This window comes from Trachemys scripta, chromosome 8 (assembly GCF_013100865.1).
Source record: "Trachemys scripta elegans isolate TJP31775 chromosome 8, CAS_Tse_1.0, whole genome shotgun sequence".
NCBI lineage: Eukaryota > Metazoa > Chordata > Testudines > Emydidae > Trachemys > Trachemys scripta.
In genome coordinates, this window is record NC_048305.1 from 52,728,643 (window position 1) to 52,752,450 (window position 23,808).

The 23,808-nt window shown below is 44.1% G+C and overlaps 1 protein-coding gene across 3 annotated transcripts in view; it reads right to left on the reverse strand.

The window, feature by feature from the left end:
- Positions 1 to 1,132: 1,132 nt before the first annotated feature.
- The window catches only part of ACBD6 (acyl-CoA binding domain containing 6), a 148,534-nt gene continuing 125,858 nt past the window's right edge, over positions 1,133 to 23,808 (reverse strand). For 2 of the 3 annotated variants that reach the window (XM_034779680.1, XM_034779678.1), the window contains 2 exons: positions 7,340 to 7,370; positions 1,133 to 1,755 (listed from right to left, as the gene is read on the reverse strand). In XM_034779680.1, coding sequence (XP_034635571.1) covers positions 1,601 to 1,755; positions 7,340 to 7,370 — 186 coding nt within the window. In that variant the 3' untranslated portion in view covers positions 1,133 to 1,600. Of the gene's footprint in view, positions 1,756 to 7,339; positions 7,371 to 16,088; positions 16,148 to 23,808 lie in introns of all 3 variants that reach the window. The other variant, XM_034779679.1, reaches the window with a different exon arrangement.

A 23,808-nucleotide genomic window follows, 5' to 3' on the forward strand; every position in this document is an offset into this window, starting at 1 on the left:
TGCTATGGAGGGAGAGATTTTCTCACGCACAACAAAGTAGAGCAAATCTTGGTAGGTTTAACAAGGGTCTGGTGCCATATTGCAACTATAGTCAATGGACCAAATCGCAAACCTTGTTTCTAGTCAGTCTTTACTAGGGACAATTCCCATTTGACTCAATGGGTCTCAGGCTTTGGATGCATTGTGGGAAGGAGATAGCATCCAAGGAGTTCAGGTTCTACTCATTATAGTGCAGATTCTCTAAAGATCCATCCACACTATATATCCTACTGGATTGAGGGGCTCCTAATAGTGCCATTAGGAGCCTCTTTGTGCAGTAATTCTCAGACAATAAAAACATGGTTTGGTCTTGCAGTGTAGGTAGGTCTGACCCATGTTTTAACTGTCCCTGAACACTGCTATCACTGTAGACTTGGACCATAACACTGTGACATGGTTAACACAAGCAGGGACCCCCTCCACCCCCACTAGCAATTAAACTGCAGTCATATACATATTCGCTGCTCCTCCACAACCCCCTCCAAAACAGAAGCCATTCCTAATGGATCCTCAGCCCTCTCTCCAAGGCCAGTTAGTTTCAGACAGATTCTTGTTGATTCTTACAGATCACTAGCATCTGCACCTGCCCTATGGAGAGTTAAAAACATGGTTCAGACCTATTTACACTGGAAGACCAAACCATGTTTTTACTATCAGAGATAGTTTTTACTACTTCCAAGTGACAAGGAGTTGGAGATAAAAGTAACTCACCGGTAACAACATTTTTACTCTGCCATATTTTCACGTTCATAAGCAGTTGCATGAATGATAAAATTATTCCTTGTGACTTCACTCAAGATACGGGCACAGTACTGATGTCTCTCCTCCTTTTACATCATTTATGATGCACTAATGTACTTTATATCTAGAATATAGAGTGACACACGCTAAAACCCCCATCCTTTCCCATGGAACTGGGTTGGTGACTGCACTGTCTCAGTCTTTGTTTTTGTCATTTTCTTTTTGAAGAACACTTTCTGGAATGCCCCTCTCAGCTGAGTGTGCTGGTGACATCTGAAAGGCCCCAGTGCAAATAGCTTCACAGGAATCAGCCCACTACCCCCCCATCCAAAGACCAGAAAGGAACAACATATGACCTTGTGCTCTCTCTTTTATTTATAGTATTTGTCTGGGCCAAGGGAAATACAGCTCAGCTTCTCTCAGTGGTACCACACCTGATTTCCACAGATCTCATCTGGTCACATCTGAATCTTCAGTGCTGATTTGTTCACCTCTCACTAGTCATGTATATTTTTCAGAAGAGCAGTGGTGTCTAAATATAGTCAAATGTTATCTGAGTCCCCCCACCCACCTAGAGCAGTAATAAATTCCAGAGCATGCAAAAATGGATCCTGTTATGCAGTGTATACTCCTTCCCATATCTCTCCTTCCAAAGACTTATGCTGGTAGATTTGCCGGGCACCCAGCCCTCCCAAACGTCATGTCCGGCTCTCAAAAAACAATGCATATTAAAGAGGGTTGTGGGGGTTAGAATGGGGGGGGGGGGGTTATTGCCGTTTCTGTCCATTCTTGAAGCCCCGTGCTGGTGCAATCCTTCTGGTTAGGTTTTGCCAACTGTGTGCTGCTGCAGCATGGAAGTGATTGCTTTACAGTCTGTCACCTCTTCAGGCAGGCATCCTTCTTGGTCCAAGAGGGTGGGGTCAGCTCCAGACTTCAGCAGCAGCTCCACAATGTCAAAAAACTCACAGGCGGAGGCTGGAGACAAAGGGTAGAGTCAATCTGGTGTTACAATTCAGCAGTGATGGGCATTCAACAGCTGCAACAGTGAATGCCAACTGCCTCCAAGCTAGACCTCAAGCATGGTACAGGGCATCCTATACTTATACCGAACATTTTCTGGTGCTAGGAAATGCCATTTTGGCTTTTGGCAACGTATGGTAAATATTGCTTTGGGGAGTAATTAGCACAAATTACTTGGATTTAGATTTACTACTGCAAGGGGAAGGGACAATACAAACTAGATATTTCTGTTGTTCCAAACCATATATCAAGGGTCAGGACAAAGAACTCTAGGGTTCCTCTGGAGTCCTGCCTCCATGACAGCATGCATTTGCACACAGAACAAGGCAGGGTTTTAGAGACTCCTGCTTCATTTCATATGCCCCTTAACCCATCATGCAGCAGGAGGCAGGGCTTTTTTGGAGCCATGTCTAGTTCAGAGACTATTACCTCTCTCTCACTTCCCTGCCTCAACCCATGAACTCCCCATTGATACACACTTTCGATGTAAAAAGAAATTATATTCCAAAACTCCACCTGAGCACAAACACACCCGTACATGCAGCTTGGTGCCCATTCGTTTCCAGCACAGAGAGGTGTTACTGCTAGGTGGAAACTACCAGGCAGGCACCAACAACTCTTTTTTTCAAATTCTCATTACTCGGCCAAAACAAAACCAAATTCCACCCTTCCCTAAGGGCTCACGCTCTGCCAAGCTGCCACTTCTTATCCCACCCAATTTAACACGGGCTATTCAAAAAAGGGCCTTTTTTCAATAATAGGAAAAGAGATGTGCCTGTTTACATCAGTGGAAGATCTGACCCATGGATTTTACCTTAAAATAACTTTGTAGCACAGATTTCCTCTGAGACCTAAAATGTCTCAGTGCTGATCTGCCTTATGAGACTGTCAGGAGGGCAGTTTCCTGTCTGTTAATTGTTGGTTTTAATTATATTTCAGGCACTTTAACAAATTTAGCGGCTTACTCTTCTATGCCGCTAGATGTAGTAATTAGTGTCTTTTACATTACACTGCAGTTTCCGACAGATCCAAGGGGACACGCAGCAAAGTTTAATCAAAGTAAACTCGAGGTGTGATTGGAGCGTATGTTAAAACAAGGAGTGATGGGACTGATGATAAAGCAGCAGGTGGGATGCAGGAAGAGAGAGAAGTGCCAAATGGAGCGGCACAGAAGAGAGCAACATCCAACAAGCTCTCAGGGAACCTTTAGGAAAGGGACATTTCTAGAGCTGAGGGAGCCATGCAATAGAACCCAATATCATGGTTTCCCGTGGAGGCAAGTCTGTGTGATCTTGAGCAGCTGGTCCTGAGATGGAGACATCTCAGAACCTGCATCTCCAGGGAAGTACTTACAGAAGTGACAGATCTTTACGAAATTGGCCACCTCTACCCTTAAAACGCTAAAGCGGTGCTGCTGGAGCCCCTCAGTGTAGACACTACTGACGCCAATGGGAGGGGTTCTCCTGTCTGCTTAGGTAATCCACCTCCCTGCCGGAAGAATTCGACAGCAGGGGTTAGGTAGGTATAGCTACATCTCTCAGGGGTGTTGATTTTTTACACCCATAAGAGATGTAGTTATACCGATGTAAGAGCCTAGTGTAGACCAGCCTTCATTCTCTGTTACAAATACACTGCAAAGAAAAATGGCTAGCTTTTGCACCAGCCGAGGGTCTGATCCTGAAGGGTGCTAAGTACCTCCATCCTTAAACGACTGCTCAGCAGGTATTCAGCACTTCTTGGGACCAGGCCCAACATGAGGCAATGTGTTGGCCCTGTTGCTATATTGGGAAATCCAAGTGGTCATCAGCCCATCTCAGAAAACATGAAGAAGTCCCTGGAGGTTAGAACAGCTGCTGAATTTATGGCACCCTGGGAACCTCTATTTGTCAAGTGCCAGAGAGGTGGCCCTGACACTGGCACAGGTGAAGATGAATTTTCATTCAGCGCAGTTCGCCTGCTGACTCCATTAATCCTCAGGGTTTTGATGATGAATTTCATTTTTTTTTTTCACTCCAACGTCCCCTCCCACAGCACAGAACGAGCAGAACAGATGGTGCTTTACAAGGAAGACAGAGCGCCCATGGGGATACAGAACCTGCCCACTCTGAAATCACGTGATTGCAAGTGCAAGGAGAAGCCTTGATTTCCTCTGGGAGACACAGAGGCAATGATTTTAGTATTCCCTGTGGGTAGAGGGAGGGGAGCATGGTGAGGAGGAGCAGGAGACTAACAGGGCATTTACAAGGGAGACCATGCTCATACTGATCAACTCTGCAATAAGCATCGCATATAACCACAAGCACCAAATGCCCAGAAGCCAGTGAATCCTGCAGAGGAGCAAAGGCAGGTGGGTCCATTTGGAACTCGTAACATGCAGCCCATTTGGGAGGCACATACTGGAGTGTTGCCTCCACTTAACCTCCGATTAAACCCAGGGTCAGAGCCAATTGGAACGAGCCAGGATTTATAACCCATCTAGGACAGAGTTTGACACCTGCTGTAATCAGGAGAGCTGTCACCACAAGGACAGCTGTCAGACCAAAGTAACTCATAAAGGGGATGGCTAAACCCCCCAAAACTGTCCCTGTCTTATTGTCCTCGCTCCTGGGATTTAACTACTTTGTAGTTTACTGTAAAGCTGCAACAAAAGGAGATATTGCAGTCAAACCCAAAAGGAGACATTTTACTCAAGCTCTGTGTGTCTCTGTTCCAATTAATAACCCCACTATGCAGCACCAGTAAGAATCATACCTGAGGATTTTCAATAAATTCTAGTTCTAAGTAATAATCACCTGAGTCAAAACAATGTTTTAAATTAACTAGATCTTTTCAGGCTTCACATAACATATTACTAGTGCTACAGAATGGGGAGAGGGAAAAGAGAGAAGGAACGTTTTACAGATTGGATTCAGACACATTCAGACAGGGAGGAGACGACATATGGAGCTAGAATGGACCTGAGTGGTAAGGATCCAAGCAGGCGTTCTTGTGGATTAGTTATAGTGAAGGGGATGGGGAGTGAGTGTATACCCAAATGGAGGGGAAGGAAGAGGGAGGAATAAACATTTCGTCAATATAGCAACTGAAGGTAAAATATTTTTCACTCTTAAAAGAATTTTTTATTCACACTATACAGGTTTTTTAAAAAAGTCTTTCTTGGAGTGCACCTATAGTGGCTTTTACTCCAAGGGACACTACTGCCTTGATCATATTGCTGTCCAGAATTGTTACCTACCGTTGTTACTGTCACTTAAATAAAGAATAGAGAAAAAACATTTCCCTTTCCCCCTCCAGTTACTCCGTGCACTTGACAGCACTTTGTGCAGAGTTATTTTCATGGTTTCCCCTGTACAATCAGCGAGTTTCCCTTTTGTTTGTGTGGCTCTAAGACAAAGCAACAGGAGGCCAAAAGAGACAAGGTGGGTGAGGTAATATCTGTTCTGTTACCTCACCCAACTTGTCTCACTAATATTCTGGGACCAACATGGCTACAACACATTGCATATAAGAGATCAAAATCACATTTTTTAAAAAATGGAAAATGCGATTATTAACCACCCCCACCCCCAACTCGGCAGGGCGCCACAGAGGCATGTAGTAGTTCACACTACTTTACCTCATTTTTTAAAAATGACGAGATTTTTAAGTTGACCTCTTCTAATTCTACCACCAGTCAATCTGATCAAAACCTCTGAAAACAAATAATATCATAAATATAACACAACTTGCATCCTTTGCTTCAGGCAGATATTGCTGGATAGTCTGATCATGTGGCTGAGAAAATTATCAGTTAGCCACAAAACCCATGACCAGTTCAATCACTGTAGATGGGTGCTAGGGGACTGCACAAGGGGAAAGGTGAGGAGTCCTCCCCACAGGCTGGAGAGTGGGAGGGGAGATGCTACATGGGAGCTACTCCAGCCTAATGGCTAAAGTAGCCTCTGTCAACCTTGGGCCTCCTCTGCTGCAGGAAGGATTGGAAGAGCCTCTTGTGCAATGAAACTGCACTTATGGACCAGGTGGTAGGATCTGCCCCTTAATAAGGAAAGGATAAAACTCCGAATGAGACAGACAAAGAGAAAGCACAACATGAGGATAAAAGGTGACTAAGATAGTGTTATTCAGACAGCAGAGCCACCATTGTTTGCTACAATAAACAATGACCTATTTCAATCGGAGTGATAGGAATGGCTGTGTTTGAAGTAAGAGGAACAATGGACTGTACATGAAGGGGCATGTGGGGAAAAGTCACAAATTGTCAGACTTAATGAACCCTGTGTCTGGACACCTCAGAATTTAGGTAGATTTAGATCCAGATCCAAACTTTGCATCTTGGGCTGATCTCTACAATCGTTTTGCTATCCTGTTCATGTCCTTGTGGTAGGGGTCTGAAGGAGGGCCAGGCACAAATACGACCTGAGCGACAGGTGTCACTAATTACAAGCGACTATAAAATGATGATGATAAATTATTTAATTTAGGAAAATATTCTGGCAGATTTATCAGCCTTTTTCCTTCATTCTCTGCATGTCAGCAGTGTGTGTGTATCATTTTAGTCTCTGCTTTTCTCTTTTGTATAGATCACAATTTTCACTAAAAAGACTACACAAAAAGATTTACTTTAGAACCTCAAGTCAGGTTTTTACAAGTCAAAGCTAATTACGATTCAACTGTAGAAGTGACATCGTTTCAAGAAGTAGGAGAGATACTGTTTGTTTTGTTAAGTGCAGAACCTTTGAGGCTGGTGCTGTCAGTGTAAACTAGGCTTGTAACTTGTTCATTGTCAGTTCAAGCCACAGCAATCTTCTCTAAAAGAAAAATTCACTGTACTGTATCTGCAACATCCTCCTGTCCCACATGGCTTGTCCAGGATAGGACAGCCAGTGCTCTTTGATATGATTCCTCCAACACATTACTGCTAGCAGGTCCAACAGCCACATTTCTGGCAACAGAGATTCGTGGATATGTTACACAGTATCCTGCATCCAGAACAGGACCGCAAAAGGCTTTATACAGAAAGTGAACCACTAACCAAAGGGAAAAGGAAGGGTTCACAGTGAGATTTAAGGAAGGGAACTGAATCAGCAAGTGCAATGGAGGAAGAGTGTCCCAAACATGGGCAGATGGAGCAGCCCAAGCAAAGGAAGCCCTGTTAACCATGCAGAGTGGAGGAGACACAGATGGAGCCAAGATTGGAGAGAGAGGGTGAAGGTGGGGTCCAGACAGATGTTAGACGACAGTAAAGGTGAGAGAGCATGGGGCTTCCCTCAGTGTAGTTCACAGTGTTGCTACCAGGTCAACATCAGCAGATTAATATGATGAGATTCCAAAGGTCACTTGCTGCAACATCTGCACACCACTTTCCCACACTTTCCACTGGGATTTGCTGTTGGAGTTACCGGCCTGGTTAATCCAGCTCCAGTTTCTGGACAGCTCTCTACTTCCACTTCTTTTAAAATTTGCTTTACACCTTATATTGTTTATTCAAACAGAAAACTCATGCAGTTAATAGGCAAACATAAATCCAAAACCAGCTTACCATAATGCAGTGCTGTCTGGCCTTCGTCATCCTGAAAAACAAAGAGACCTGGATTTAGAGGCAAATGTAGGTTCCAGGGGTATAAATAAGTAAACAACTAACTAGTCAGAGCAATTTATTAAATTAACTAGACAACTAGCACGTGGCCCCATGAACATAACGTCATAAGAATGGCCATAATGACCCCACCTTCACCTTCTCTGGGTCAGACCCATGGTCTATCCAGCCCAGTATCCTGTCTGCCGACAGTGGCCAATGCCAGGTGCCCCAGAGGGAGTGAACCGAACAGGTAATGATCAAGTGATCTCTCTCCTGCCATCCATCTCCACTCTCTGACAAACAGAGGCTAGGGACACCATTCCTTACCCATCCTGACTAATAGCCATTAATGAACTTAACCTCCATGAATTTATTTAGTTCTCTTTTAAACCCTCTTATAGTCCTAGCCTTCACAACCTCCTCAGGCAAGGAGTTCCACAGGTTGACTGTGCGCTGTGTGAAGAACTTCTTCCTTTTCTTTGTTTTAAACCTGCTGCCCATTAATTTCATTTGGTGTCCCCTAGTTCTTATATTATAGGAACAAATAAATAACTTTTCCTTATTCACTTTCTCCACATCACTCATGATTTTATATACCTCTATCATATCCCCCCTTAGTCTCCTCTTATCCAAACTGAAAAGTCCTAGCCTCTTTAATCTCTCCTCATATGGGACCCATTCCAAACCCCTAATCATTTTAGTTGCCCTTCTCTGAACCTTTCCTAATGCCAGTATATCTTTTTTGAGACGAGGAGACCACATCTGTACGCAATATTCAAGATGTGGGCGTACCATGGATTTATATAAGGGCAATAAGATATTCTCCGTCTTATTCTCTATCCCTTTTTTAATGATTCCTAACATCCTGTTTGCTTTTTTGACTGCCGCTGTACACTGTGTGGATGTCTTCAGAGAACTATCCACAATGACGCCAAGATCTCTTTCCTGATTAGTTGTAGCTAAATTAGCCCCCATCATATTATATGTATAGTTGGGGTTATTTTTTCCAATGTGCATTACTTTACATTTATCCACATTAAATTTAATTTGCCATTTTGTTGCTAAACAACCGTCAGAATTCTACTGAATCTTCTGCTTTTCATGGGCTCAGCACACATTGAACACACGTCAGCAACTCATCAGAATGCCTAGGTTACATCACAACGTCAGCGTAACTCAGTTCAGAGCACTGACGCTTCTAGCTCAGAAAAATCAATTATTCTAGCACCACAGCCAAATGTGGGGTCCCTGGCCAGTCCTGCGACTGCAATGCAACACTGGAAGGAGGCTGAGTGCTTTGCCAGAGGTGCTCTCCAAGCAAGCTCTCTGACAGCTGTTCAGGTGAAGGCAAAACTCCCAGGCAGCTTTTCAAAATTATTAGAGGGATAACCTCAATGTCAAAGCCAGTATTTCTTCTCTCAATAAAACAGGCTCTAACAGCCAATACTGCATATATGCTACTGCTTTAGTGCAAAATGGATGCAGACTTAGCCTCAGAATTCCTGCTGGCAATTAAGGGTAATATTTTCAAAATAGACTAGATGACTGATTATGCTCCTAGGTGATTTAGGAGTCTTTCACTTTTAAAATTTTCCCCCTGAATCACTACTGTATGAAGAGCTTTGATAGATGTGTATTATTAACACTAAATACAAATTCTTGTGCAGTTTTCAGAAGTCAGTGCAAAACCGTCCTGCATCCAGCTGATCAAACAAGTACAGAAAAACATTACATCAGTCAAATTGAATGGGCTCCGCTGAGTCCTGTGCTGCGCTGGTTCACGAGTGCGAAGGGGAAGAGCCACAGAGAGCCTCTTCTCCTTGTGCAAATTCCATCATAGCGTGTGTATCTCAGCATTGTTAGAAGCACGTTCAGCTAATGGATCGGCCTGCACAGCATACCCCCAAGGGAACACCGCCGGCAAGTTCAGAGGCGCGTACAGGTCTCAAAGCAGAAAAGCACAAATGCTGTCACCAGAAGCCAGTGCTTGCCAGCAGATGGTGGGTGTGCATGTTGCAGCTGCTAGAAAGAGCAGCAGCAAGCACCCCACAGTGCAGCACCCTTAGTGGTAGAGTGCTTATGTCAGATGAACCAGTTGCATCTCTGCTTCCCATTGAGTTATTAGCCACAGCAAGATCTGGCTCTGTGCAATGCTCTCTTTTACCCCCGTTTATTAGCAGAATTTTAATAATAATTTGGTCACTTTTTAATGACCATCTTCTTTGTGATTATACTACAAGCAGGGGAAGAGAAAAGAACTGAAAAATAAGCCGAAAACACAAAACTGACTGTTTGGAGATTTGTGGTTTCTGAGCATGTTAACAGACCAGAGATTGCTCCATATGTACCATTTTTCAACCTAGGAGATTAGGAACAACTGTGTTTTAGGAGATTCTGCATTCAAGTTGGTACAGAACAAGTATTTCTGTCCTAGCCCAGGTCCACACCTAAACGTAGGTCTACCTAGCTAGGTTGCTTCAGGGATGTGAAAATTCACACACACACACACACACACACACACACACCTAAGTCAACCTAAATCCTGGTGTATACACCACTAAACTGATGGAAGAATTCTTCCCTCAATCTAGCTATCGCCTGAGGGGATGGATTTACTACGATGGAAAAAACCTGTTGCTCTAGTAAGCATCTACACTACAAGCAGTACAGCGATGTAGCTGTAGATATGTTGCTGTAGTGCTTCTAGTGTAGACGTACTCCCAGTAACAATACTACTGCAGCGTAAGCATGGAAAAGGCCTTGTCCCTTTTCCTCCGAGTTGCTGTAGCAAGTGAAAACTTAAGAACATAAGAACGGCCATGCTGGGTCAGACCAAAGGTCCATCTAGCCCAGTATCCTGTCTTCCAACAGTGGCCAATGCCAGATGCCCCAGAGGGAATGAACAGAACAGGTAATCATCAAGTGATTGATCCCTTGTTGCCCATTCCTAGCTTCTGGCAAACAGAGACTAGGGACACCATCCCTGCCCACCCTGGCTAATAGCCAATCATGGACCTATCCTCCATGAATTTATCTAGTTCTTTTTTGAACTCTGTTATAGTTTTGGCCTTCACAACATCCTCTGGCAAGGAGTTCCACAGGTTCACTGTGTGTTGTGTGAAGAAATACTTCCTTTTGTTTGTTTTAAGCCTGCTGCCTATTAATTTCATTTGGTGACCCCTAGTTTTTGTGTTATGAGAAGGAGTAACTTCCTTATTTACTTTCTCCACACCAGTCATGATTTTATAGACCTCTATTATATTCCTCCCTTAGTTGTCTCTTTTCCAAGCTGAAAGTCCCAGTCTTACTAATCTCACCTCATACGGCAGCCGTTCCATACCTCTAATCATTTTTGTTGCCCTTTTCTGAACCTTTTCCAATTTCAATATATTTTTTTTGAGATGGGGCGACCATATCTGCACACAGTATTCAAGATGTAGGCGTACCATGGATTTATATACAGGAAATATGATATATTCTGCCTTATTATCAATCCCTTTCTTAATGATTCCCAACATGGTTAAATTTTTGAGTGCCACTGCACATTGAGTGGATATTTGGCTAGGATATGTAAATTGATACCTATAGTAGACACCACAAACAAAATAACAGAGGTAATTAAGGACAACATGCATTGACTATTCAACACTAAGGCCTGGTCTACACTTCAGAGTTAGGTCGACGCAAGTCAGCGTACGTGGACCTACCTCTGTAGGTGTCTATACTGCCACGTTCCTCCAGTTGATGTAAGTCGCCCACTACTCCGACTTAACTTCACCTTCACAAGAGGCACTGTGCTTAAGTCAATGTAGTTAGGTCCATGCAGTGTCAGTGTATATTGTGCAGTGTATAGTGCTTATATTGACTATTGCTGCCTTTCAGAAGCCATCCCACAATGCCCCACACTGGCAGTTAAATCGGAGCAAGCGCTCCTGATGAGGATGTGCACAGCCGACACAAGAAGTGTACTGTGGACATGTTAAACCAATACAATTACTGTGTTAGCTGTACGTTGACGTAACTTAGGTCAACTTAATTTTGTAGTGCAGACAAGCCCTAACAAGACAACAGATCAGATTCAGAGCCACAGAGAGGTTCTCAAGCACACGCTTGCTCTGGAAACTACAAAGACTGCACTAACTTCAGCAAGATATTGGAAATGACTGGCGATGAAGAGGCGGGGACAGTACAAATGAATTATTGGAAAGGAAGAGCTTAATATATGCAGAGTGTGTGTGTGTATTTTGGGGGAGGGGATGTGGGTTACACTAACCAAATGAAAAGAGGTGAATTGAAGACTTAGGCATCCTGGAAGAATTCCCTTCAGATACAGTAGAAATAAGCTCAACAACCTCAAAACTACTTACTGCAGTGGTCACCCCCCCCATCGAGCGCGATCGACTGGTCGATGCTGGAGCCTCTGCCAGTCGATTGCAATCTCTGGGTCGCTAAAAGGCGGGTGACACAGCGGGGCTCAGTACCTGCCTGCCATGACCCCACGTCACTCCTGGAAGCAACTGGCTGCTGGCACGTCTCTGCAGCCCCACGCGCTGCCCCCACTCCCAGCACCGTTTCCACAGCTCCCATTGGCCGAAACGGGGGAGAGGGCGGTACTGGCGGGCGTGGGCAGTGCACGGAGAGCCGCTACCCCTCTCCTCCCCAGGGGCTGCAGAGATGTGCCAGCAGCCAGCCGCTTCCGGGAGCACTGAGGGGCTACGGCAGGCAAGCAGCCTGCCTGAGCCCCGCTGTGCTGCTGGCCGGGAGCCGCCTGTGGTAAGCGCCTCCTAGCCAGAACCTGCACCTTCACTCTCTGCCCCAACCCAGAGCCCCCTCCTGCACCCAAACTTCCTCTCAGACCTCTCACCCCTCCTGCACTCCAAACCCCCTGGCCCCAGCCCAGAGCCTGCACCCCCTCCTGCACCCCAACCTCTGCCCCATCCTGGTGAAAGTGAGTGAGGGTGGGGAGAGTGAGCGACGGAGGAAGGGAGGAATGGAGTGAACGGGGTGGGGCCTCTGGGAAGTGATCTTGTGCGCAAAAAGGTTGGAGACCACTGACTTACAGTATATGTCACATGCTAACCAAAATTCTATATACTTTTGTTCTTATTCCAGAGATCTGCATAAAATGTTGTTCCATGAGACTCTCACCAAAGCTGGGTTCTAAAGACATTTGTTTGGAATTTATTATTCCCAGATCTGAGTTTAAGTCCCAGCCTCAGAGAGGCTTTTCTTTAATTAAAATGTTATTTTTAAAAGAACTTTTAATTCATCGTTCTAGAAATAGAATCTATTATTTACACTGTGATTTTTCCCGAATCTGAATGCTAGCCAAATGCTATTCCAGGTTAGAGTTTTTAGATGTGCAGCTTATGATTTTTATTTTCCCCATGACAATTTTTAATCCAGTGAAATTGAAAAAGCCTAAACTACAGTCACTCATTAAGGGCCTTGAAATGCCCTGACTGCTCCCAATCTCTCTTTGATTTGTCTTCTTGTGGCACCATGGCTAATGAAACTTGTGTGTCCAGCTGCTATGTGCTGGAGAGACATAGTGCTTGACTTAAGATACAGCAATTCTGATCCTTCAAGTTAAGGTGCTCCCACCTGAAAACTAATTACAGATAGTGCCATGGACATACGTATCACAGTTCTAGTTGGGGAAATAACATGATATGATTATCATCTAATATTATTAGCCTTCCTGAAACGCTCATTGTTTTACAATGAATCAAGACGTAGAGAGGCATTCTTAAAATTAACCCTAGCCAGTCTTTTTAATGCAGCGATCTACACATTTTCAGGAGCATGGGCCGCATCTCAACCTGCTGAAATATGTCTAAGCACAAAAAAGCCACTAAGTAATTACAATGCAACACAAATGTAACTTTTACTGTCCCTTGCCATAGTGCCCAAATGGTCAATGGAGGCTGGCAATGATGATCTGCCAAAGAGAGGAGAGCAGATTGCACCAGACAGTGCAGCAGGTTCTACCTATTACGCTTCCTGGGACTCTGGGAGGAAAGGTGACCACTGAGCCGCAATGTCTCTCCTGGCATGGTGGGGTCCACTCTGCCCTCTATTTCTTGCTGAGGTTAAATTCCACAAACTAGTCTGGAGAGCTTTACATTGGCCGGCAATTTGATAATCCTCTTTGTGAGCTCAGCTAATAAATTATAAACACATCTACAGTTATAATTCACTTGGATATTATTTGTCAAAAGTTTTCAGGTGAAAGGACTATAAAAGCTCTGCCACTATAACCAGCTGTACAGGACTACAGCTGCTTCTGTGTGATTCTTACAGGAGGCCGCTGGGTCAGCACCATGGGAGATTTGAAATCTGTAACAAGGAATACATATAACCAAATGGAAATGAATGCTGTGGAGGAGTAAGTGAAAGATTTTACTTATCTGCTTTGCAACTAGACTCAGTTCATTTTTCTCCATTTAAATTGATTATGATTTTTATTTGTTTGTTTCATTTCAAGTGACCAAGCCAGAGGAGGGATGTTTGTCATTGTTATTTATATCCCTCTCCCTCTGCTTTAGCTTAAAGGATTGCCTAAATGTAATTTATATGGAACTGTAACTATGCACAAGACTGAGAGTCTATTGATAAATGCTGAAACTGGTAATTTGATAGAAATTTATGTCGATACCACATGATCCCAAACTGTGGTCCACAGAAATTTGGTTGGTCACATACCACCAGTTCCCCCCCGCCCCCATTTTCTGTCTGCTAATCCACATTAAAAGAAGCTAAAATATATTAATTTCCTAATATTTGCTTTCCATGTAAGTAGTTGTGATCTTCTACCTGTATATCATTGTGTAAGATTTTGAATAGAGTCACATGAAAGTCAAAGGTTGAAAAAAAGAAAAGAAAAAAAGAGAAGTCAACGGAACCAAATAAGTGACATTATACAAAAGGAAGAAAAGTCCAACTCAAAGCACTAATATTTAGCTTTCTACACGGCTTGCGCTATATGTTTCAAAGTGCCATCCTAATGAATCTCTCTCACAGCCTCTGGTGAATGATATCCCCACTTTACAGACGAAGGAAATGAGAAACAGAGCTTTAGTGACCGGACCCAAGTGAATCAGTGGCAGAGCCAGTACAGTAAGATGGAAAAAAACAACAACCCAGGAAAAAATACAAAAAACACAAATAAATGAAAGACAAATATGCAGCAAAATGTCTGAGAAAGTCAGTGAATCCAGAACTGACCCCACTTCCTCACACACAAATTATGGAAAACATTATGTTCCATTCCAAGCTTTCACCTGCACAACATATCGTCATTTCTCAGACTCAGAATTTGTGCAGCACATTTTACATCCTTTTATTACACTTGGCCGTGGTAAGTAGACAGCTACGGCTGCATGGACTTGAAGGGAGATGAAAACCTTTCCTCCTAGTAAAACTATGTATTATAACAATAAATCATGTTATCTATGTGGTACCTATTAGCCAAAACATTCTAAGTGTTTCACAAAACTACAATGCAGTTAAGACTAGATTTAAAATATGAAAATTTGCCAAACTCTTTAGCAAATAAGATCTGGAAGAGCCTATTTCTATGGCTTTTCTCAAAGCAGAAGAAAGGTCATTCCAGAGGTCTGGGGCTGCTGGTGCAAAAACACAGGCAGCATCTATTGTACCCATACATGCCCTGGGGAAAAATGCCCTTTCCCTCCAACCTAGGAGAGCAAGGACTTGATTTTGCAAGGTGTTAAACATCCCATATGAAGTCTATGGGAAATGAAGGCAGATGCTCAGTGTCTCACAGGAAGCACTTGGTTCCTTACAGGATTCAGGCCACAGAACAGTCCCCAGGATATCAATAGGCTGGTAAATATGTAGGACCCCCAGTGTTTAGATAGAACATGTTTCCTGAACACAAACTTCTGTACTGAAAATCTTACGCTGTCTCCAACCTCTAAGTCAAACATCACTGATTCTTCTTCTATGCAGTCACAAAATTAATAATAGTATATTGACCTTTAAACAATCAGAGGACAATTTAGTACATTTCCAGTATGAAGCTACAGAATAAGCAGCTACCTTCATTTTATAGAAAGTTAAACCCTAGGAGTCTTGACCCTAGCTGGGGGACAAGGGGGTGGGGGAGAGCCTGAAGCCAGTCACCTGCATAGAAATACTCTGGATTGTGACATAAAAAAGCACCCATCCTGCAAACTAGCATATGATGCAAATTCAACGGAACAGCACAGAGGAATTAGATTTGAAAGATGTGTGCTCATTCTCTGGCACCACAAGGAATCCCTAAACCAGGGGTCGGCAATCTTTCAGAAGTGGTATGCCAAATCTTCATTTATTCACTCTAATTTAAGGTTTTGCGTGCCAGTAATACATTTTAACGTTTTTAGAAGGTCTCTTTCTCTAAGTCTATAATATATAACTAAACTATTGTTGTATGTAAAGTAAATAAGGTTTTAAAAATGTTTAAGAAGCTTCATTTAAAATTAAATTAAAATGCAGAGGCCCCCCGGACCGGTGGCCAGGACCTAGGCAGTGTGAATGCCACTGAAAATCAGCTCGCGTGCTGCTTTTGGCACGCATGCTATAGGTTGCCTACCCCAAACTAAATGAGGAGATTGAGCAGGGGAAGGAAGTTGCCTTTGTATATTATGACTACTGGTTAAAAAAATATACATATACTGTAATACAGACACTTGTAAGTGCTTACTTTTTGGGAACTACTGTGTTACACTGGAATTGGCCGTTCCACAGTGAGCTAACATGCTTCTAAAAAAAAAAAAATCTCAAAGGTTCACAAAAATAATCGAAACACACATACACACACACACAGAGGCTCCAGTAATTTCATAGTGTTCAGTGTCTGCAACAGATGTCACCCAGGAAAATCCAACTACCAGTGAGCACCTTATTGGATAACAGGATTGTGTTGTGCTCCTGAGTAATTTAAGCAACAACAACAAAAATCAAGACAAGATGATGTTTAAAATGCAGATGGGCCAACTGTCTTATCAAGTAAGTGGCACCTACAACTACTGCATATCAATTTAACATAACAGGAAATAGAATTGCATGAATGTTTGCACCCCATGCTTATCTTGGGGAATTTTTGTAACAATATTTACTGTAAAAACCACAGCTGTCAAACGATTAAAAATAATTGTAATTAATCGCAAGATTTAAAAAATAGTCATGATAAATTTGAGTTTTAATTGCACGGTTAAACAATAATAGAATACTAATTTAAATTTATTATAAATATTGTGGATGTTTTTCTACATTTTCAAATATACTGATTTCAATTACAACACTGAATACAAATGCACTGTGCTCACTTTATATAATTATTTTTATTACAAATATTTGCACTGTAAAAATAAGAAATTGTATTTTTCAATTCACCTCATACAAGTACTGTATTGCAATCTCTTTATCATGAAAGTGCAATTTACAAATGTAGAATTATTTTTATTTTTTACATAACTACACTCAAAAACAAAGTAAAACTTTAGTGCCTACAAGTTGAAGCATGCAGGGCATACGAATGTTCAGCGTATCTGGCACGAAAATACCTTGTCATGCCAGCTGCAGCAGTGCCATGCAAATGCCTATTCTCACTTTCATGTGACACTGTAAATAAGGAGCGTGCGGCATTATCTCCTGTAAATATAAACAACCTTTTTTGTTTAAGCGATTTGCTAAACAAGAAGTGGACTATTGATATTCTATTATTGTTTAACAGTGCGATTAAAACGGTAATCGCAACTATGTTTTTAATCTAGTTAATTTGTTTTGTGTTAATCGCTCATATTAACTGTGATTAATTGAAGCCCCAGTAAAAACACATATACAAGTTAATGAAGGTGCACATTGGCTGATTCAGGGCACCATAGTAGCTTGTGGCTCAGTCCCTGCAAAGCTCTGATGGTGTATATGGACTCATGGGTACTGCTGGACACTTTATAAAACACAGCGGCTGACCCTGCTGATCTCACAAAGCGAGAAGGATGTGGAACCTTCACATGAGCATTTACTGACTTTTCAATGCTCAACCCTAACACTCTCATAGTACAGGTTTTTGTATGGAGTTACATAAACATGATCTTTCTTCAGAGACCTACAGTATTATTATTTTTCAGCTACACTGTGGCAAGCTCTAAAACACAGCGGGTGCATTCCATATGAAGAAGGAGGCATAGTCACTGCCCTGAGGCAAACAGTCTTAGGGCATGGCTACACTTGTAGATGTAGAGCGCTGGGAGCTAAACCAGCCCTCGGACAGCGCAGTAGGGAAAGCGCTGCAGTGTGTCCACACTGTCAGTTGCGAGCGCACTGGTGTGGCCACATTTGCGGCACTTGCAGAAGCATTGGGAGCAGTGCATTATGGGCAGCTATCCCACAGAGCACCTCTTCCCATTCTGGCGCTGTGGCTTGTGGGAAGGGTGTGTGGGGCATTCTAGGTCCTGTCCCAATGCCCTGTGATGCATCGCTTCGCATCCTAGCGATCCCTGTGCTTCCGTCCACATTTGGCACCGTCTTTCACTGTTTTTTGTACTGTGCGCTCTGTCTTTCCTTTCCGTCTGCAGGAATGGATCCCGAAGTGCTGAGGAATATGCTGATGGGTCTCACCAGCACGTCATATTTGGCAGTCAAATTACTCAAGCTACAAACTGACAGTGACGAGTCCGACAACGATATCGACTCGCGTAATGCATATGACACGAGATTGCTTGTGGCATTCATGGACATGCTCACCACCATGGAACGCCACTTTTGGACTCGGGAAACGTCATGCAAGTCTGGGATGACGAGCAGTGGCTGCAGAACTTTTGGATGAGAAAAGCCGCTTTCATGGGACTGTGTGAGGAGCTCGCCCCCACCTTGAAGTGCAAGGACACGAGATTGAGAGCTACCCTGCCGGTGGAGAAGCAGGTGGCTATTGCAATCTGGAAGCTGACAACTCCAGACAGCTACCAATCGGTCGCTAACCAGTTTGGAGTGGAAAAGTTGACCATTGGAATCGTGTTGATACAAGTTTGCAAGGCCATTAATCGCATCCTGCTCAGAAGAACCATGACTCTGGATAATGTGCATAACATTGTGGCTAGCTTTGCACAAATGGGTTTCCCTAACTGCGGAGGGGCGATAGATGGGACGCATATTCCATTTTCTGGCACCAGCCCACCTCGCCTCCGAGTACGTTAATCCGAAGGGGTATTTCTCTATGGTTCTCCAGGCACTTGTGGATCACCGTGGGCTGGCACTGACATTAACGCAGGCTGGCCCAGAAAGGTGCATGAAGCATGTAACTTTCAGAACACTGGCCTGTTCAGGAAGCTGCAAGCAGGGACTTTTTTTCCAGACCAGAAGATCACCATAGGGGAAGTCGAAATGCCCATTATGATCCTTGGAGACCCCACTTACCCTTTAATGCCGTGGCTCATGAAACCCTACACAGGGAGCCTTGACAGCAGCAAGGAGCAGTTCAACAACAGGTTGAGTCGGTGCAAAATGCTTGTGGAGTGTGCTTTTGGCCGTTTAAAGGGCCACTGGCACTCTCTGTATGGGAAGCTGGATCTGGCTGATGACAACATCCCCGCGGTTATATCCGCATGCTGTACCCGCCATAACATTTGTGAAGGGAAGGGTGAAAGATTCACTCAGGCATGGAACTTGGAGTTTCAATACCTGGAGGCTGAATGTGAACAGTCAGAGAGCAGGGCTATTAGAGGGGCCCAGCGCGGGGCTGCAAGGATTAGGGATGCCTTGAGGTAGCAATTTGAGGCTGAAAACTACCGGTAATGTTTGGTGCCCTGCACGGGAGTGAAGTGCAGTGGTTCCAATGCGAGTAGGAATCTGTGCTTGCTACACTGACTTGCAGTGCCTGTTGCTTTTCTGGGCTAAGGTATCTTTTACTTAATGCAATAATAAAGAATGTTTTCAAAGTCAAAAAAGCCATTTATTTAAAATAAAATTCATTTATTGAAAAGAAACACAACTGCTTGGGGAACAGAAAGGGCAAGGGGTTGGGGTGGGGAACGATTTAATCACAGATTTGCATATGTCCTGTTCTCATACTCAGCCTTTCTGTCTGGAATGCTGTGTAATGAGTGCTGCACTTCAGGCTGGTTAAAATGCATGGTGATGGGAGTTGAGTGTAGTGGGTAAAGGTTGTCGTTTGCAGGGCTGGGTGGTGAAGCTACAGGTGTTGGAGGCAGCTTTCCCGGATGTTGGGGAAAGTGGGTTGGAGGTGACATGGGGAAACAAGGGAAAGAGTTTTGGGACAAGGGCTGAGGAGGAGGGGGCAGGCGTGGTAGTGCTCCGCCTGCATGGATATGAGCACCTGGATCAAATCTGCTTGGCACTCCATTATGCTTATCAGACGCTCCGTGCTTTGGTGCCAGCGTTCCGCATTCTGCTGGCGGAACCTCCTTTCACTCTCCCTCCACTCCTGCGCTTTTTGATTTTCATGAACGGACTGCTGCATTACTTCATGCAGCACTGTCTTCTTTGTTTCTACGTGGCCTCTTCCTAATTCTTTGGAGTCTATCAGCCGGTGATAACACGGATGGCTGAGATCTCAAGGTTGCATCTGTAAAGGCAAAATGCAACACTTAACAGAGGCAGCATTGTTCACACCAGACAGAGCAATGATTCACCCGTACTTAAAGACAAGCACACTCTACACAATAGCAGAATTTGTCCATCCCAAAGCGAGCACACAACACACAGGAGCCCCAAAATGGTGAGTAAGCACAGGGTTGAGGGGACTGACTGTTTCACTGCTGTACTGTCTTCTGGGATTCTGTGCCTTGGGGAGAGCCAACAGCTCCAGGGGGCCCCTATACTGAACACTGTCCCCATATTTTCCACAGGAGTTTGTCCTGGAAGATATCTTGCTGCTGAGAGTGACCTGGGAAACAAGGTAGCGTCTTCCACTACAATGCTGCTTCCGCCCTGGCCCATATGCAGCTTGCCTGTGTGCAGCAATGGTCCCCGCACCCATCATGGCACAGTGGTGCGGACATGTTAGCCTTACTGGGGCAAGGAGCACAGTAGTGCTCCCAAGGAATCTGCGCAAGCGCATTACACAGCTTCTGGATGAGACCTTTGAAGAGATCACTTACCAGGCACATCCTCTGGTCTTTGTCCTTCCCCAAGCACCGGCTGCTGCAACTGGCTACCTTCCTCCTGGCTTGAGAGCAGCTCTTGGCTGCATGCATCTAAGGATGCTGGGGTGTCTTCCTCCTCTTCAGCCCCTCACTCCCGCCTTCCTCCTCCTCCTTCTGCCTTGTTGAACTGGGCTCTGAAGTGTCCATGGTGGTCCTTGGAGTGGAGGTGGGGTTGCCCCCAGTATTGCGTCCAGCTCTTTGTAGAAACGGCAGGTCGCGGGGGCAGCACCGGAGCAGTGGTTTGCCTCGCAGGCTTTGCGGTAGGCATGCCGCAGCTCCTTCACTTTAACCCTGCACTGCAGTGCAGTGTGTCCCGGTCATGGCCCCTTTCCATCATGTCCCTTGATATCTGCCCGAAAGTATCGTAATTCCTATGGTTGGAGCACAGCTGGGACAGAACAGCTTCCTCCCCCCAAACATTGATGAGATCCAGCCATTGGTCCATACTGGGGATCACCTGGCGTTTGGAGACATGGTCACCTGGAAAGATGCACTGAGAGCACTCCATGCCTTGCTGAGCAAACAGAAAGGGATTTTCAAAATTCCCAGAGAATTTAAAGGCTGAGTCTGACAGTTGGTCACCTGAGGGCAGGGCAGTAGGGTTCAAAGTGATAACCAGAGTGGCCAGAAGAGGCATTGTGGGACACTTCTGGAGGCCGATCAGAGTGCATTAACAGACCAGGGCATCCACACTGGCGCTGTGGCGCTCCAGTCAGGGCGCACCAAGTGTTATGCCTTTCGCGGAGGTGGAGTACCAGGAGCGCTCCAGCCGCGGAGTCAGAGCGCTCTACGTGCCTTGCCAGTGTGGACGCGTCATGAGTTAGAGCGCACGGGGCTGCTTTAATGTGCTCTATCTCGCAAGTGTAGCCATACCCCAAAACCAGTCTCTCTATAGATTCAATTTGTTTGATCTGATCAGAATTATTAAATAGTCCTCCTGGATGTATGGGAATGAAAGGTTCTGTACAGATTCTCCCTTTGAATTTCAACTCCTATGTTCATACTGCATATAGAGATGAGTATGAGAACATGTTAAAAATCACTTAGAAAAGTTAGATGCCTGCAAGTCACCCGGGCCTGATGAAATGCATCCTAGAATACTCAAGGAGCTAATAGAGGAGGTATCTGAGCCTCTAGCTATTATCTTTGGAAAGTCATGGGAGACAGGAGAGATTCCAGAAGACTGGAAAAGGGCAAATATAGTGCCCATCTATAAAAAGGGAAATAAAAACAACCCAGGTAACTACAGACCAGTTAGTTTAACTTCTGTGCCAGGGAAGATAATGGAGCAAGTAATTAAGGAAATCATCTGCCAACACTTGGAAGGTGGTAAGGTGATAGGGAATAGCCAGCATGGATTTGTGAAGAACAAATCATGTCAAACCAATCTGATAGCTTTCTTTGATAGGATAACGAGCCTTGTGGATAAGGGTGAAGCGGTGGATGTGGTATACCTAGACTTTAGTAAGGCATTTGATACGGTCTCGCATGATATTCTTATCGATAAACTAGGCAAATACAAATTAGATGGGGCTACTATAAGGTGGGTGCATAACTGGCTGGATAACCGTACTCAGAGAGTTGTTATTAATGGTTCCCAATCCTGCTGGAAAGGTGTAACGAGTGGGGTACCGCAGGGGTCTGTTCTGGGACCGGCTCTGTTCAATATCTTCATCAACGACTTAGATATTGGCATAGCAAGTACGCTTATTAAGTTTGCGGATGATACCAAACTGGGAGGGATTGCAACTACTTTGGAGGACAGGGTCATAATTCAAAATGATCTGGACAAATTGGAGAAATGGTCTGAGTTAAACAGGATGAAGTTTAACAAAGACAAATGCAAAGTGCTCCACTTAGGAAGGAAAAATCAATTTCACACATACAGAATGGGAAAAGACTGTCTAGGAAGGAGTACGGCAGAAAGGGATCTAGGGGTTATAGTGGACCACAAGCTAAATATGAGTCAACAGTGTGATGCTGTTGCTAAAAAAGCAAACATGATTCTGGGATGTATTAACAGGTGTGTTGTGAGCAAGACACGAGAAGTCATTCTTCCACTCTACTCTGCTCTGGTTAGGCCTCAGCTGGAATATTGTGTCCAGTTCTGGGCGCCGCATTTTAAAAAAGATGTGGAGAAATTGGAAAGGGTCCAAAGAAGAGCAACAAGAATGATTAAAGGTCTTGAGAACATGACCTATGAAGGAAGGCTGAAAGAATTGGGTTTGTTTAGTTTGGAAAAGAGAAGACTGAGAGGGGACATGATAGCAGTTTTCAGGTATCTAAAAGGGTGTCATAAGGAGGAGGGAGAGAACTTGTTCACCTTAGCCTCTAAGGATAGAACCAGAAACAATGGGTTTAAACTGCAGCAAGGGAGGTCTAGGTTGGACATTAGGAAAAAGTTCCTAACTGTCAGGGTGGTTAAACACTGGAACAAATTGCCGAGGGGGGTTGTGGAATCTCCGTCTCTGGAGATATTTAAGAGTAGGTTAGATAAATGTCTATTAGGGATGGTCTAGGCAGTATTTGGTCCTGCCATGCGGGCAGGGGACTGGACTCGATGACCTCTCGAGGTCCCTTCCAGTCCTAGAATCTATGAATCTATGAGCTGCAAAACTTGGAGCTAGATCTCCATGAACCCACAGTTTGGAGGAAAAGGAAAGAGGGCATGAGTTCAGATGTAGGGTTTTGACTTGGGCACACCCTTAATTGTTGCATTATTCATGTGCATGGATATATAATGTCTGTATATAGGCTCACAAGCACTCATCCAGAATGCAAATGTTCCATTCCTCTTGCTCCCTTTCTAACCAATGGGCACCGCCCACTTCTGAGGGTTACACACACAGCATGAGACATACTTGCCAGCTCTTCCCATTTAAGCGGGACAAGCTCTTTTTAAGTTTTATGTTACAGTATCATTTTCTCAACTCTGTCTCCACAGACAGAGCTTCCCTTTTTCCATTCACTTCTATGGACTCAAAAGGTGCATCCATTTATAGATTTCAAATGTTGGCAGGGATTGCACAAGATAAGAGCGTTTCAAGAGCACTGGGGATTGGCTGGTGAAAAGATAAATATTTACACTACATCTTTAGACGGTTAGTGTATAAAATGGGCTAGAATAAGAAGGAATTTAAATGAGAAATGGCACTTGTGCGCCACGAGTATAGATCTTTGCGAACATCTGGCACAGAACTACTCGAGCCAGGAAAGTGAAAAATAGCAAGGAAAATATTTTCCCTACCTTTAAAAATG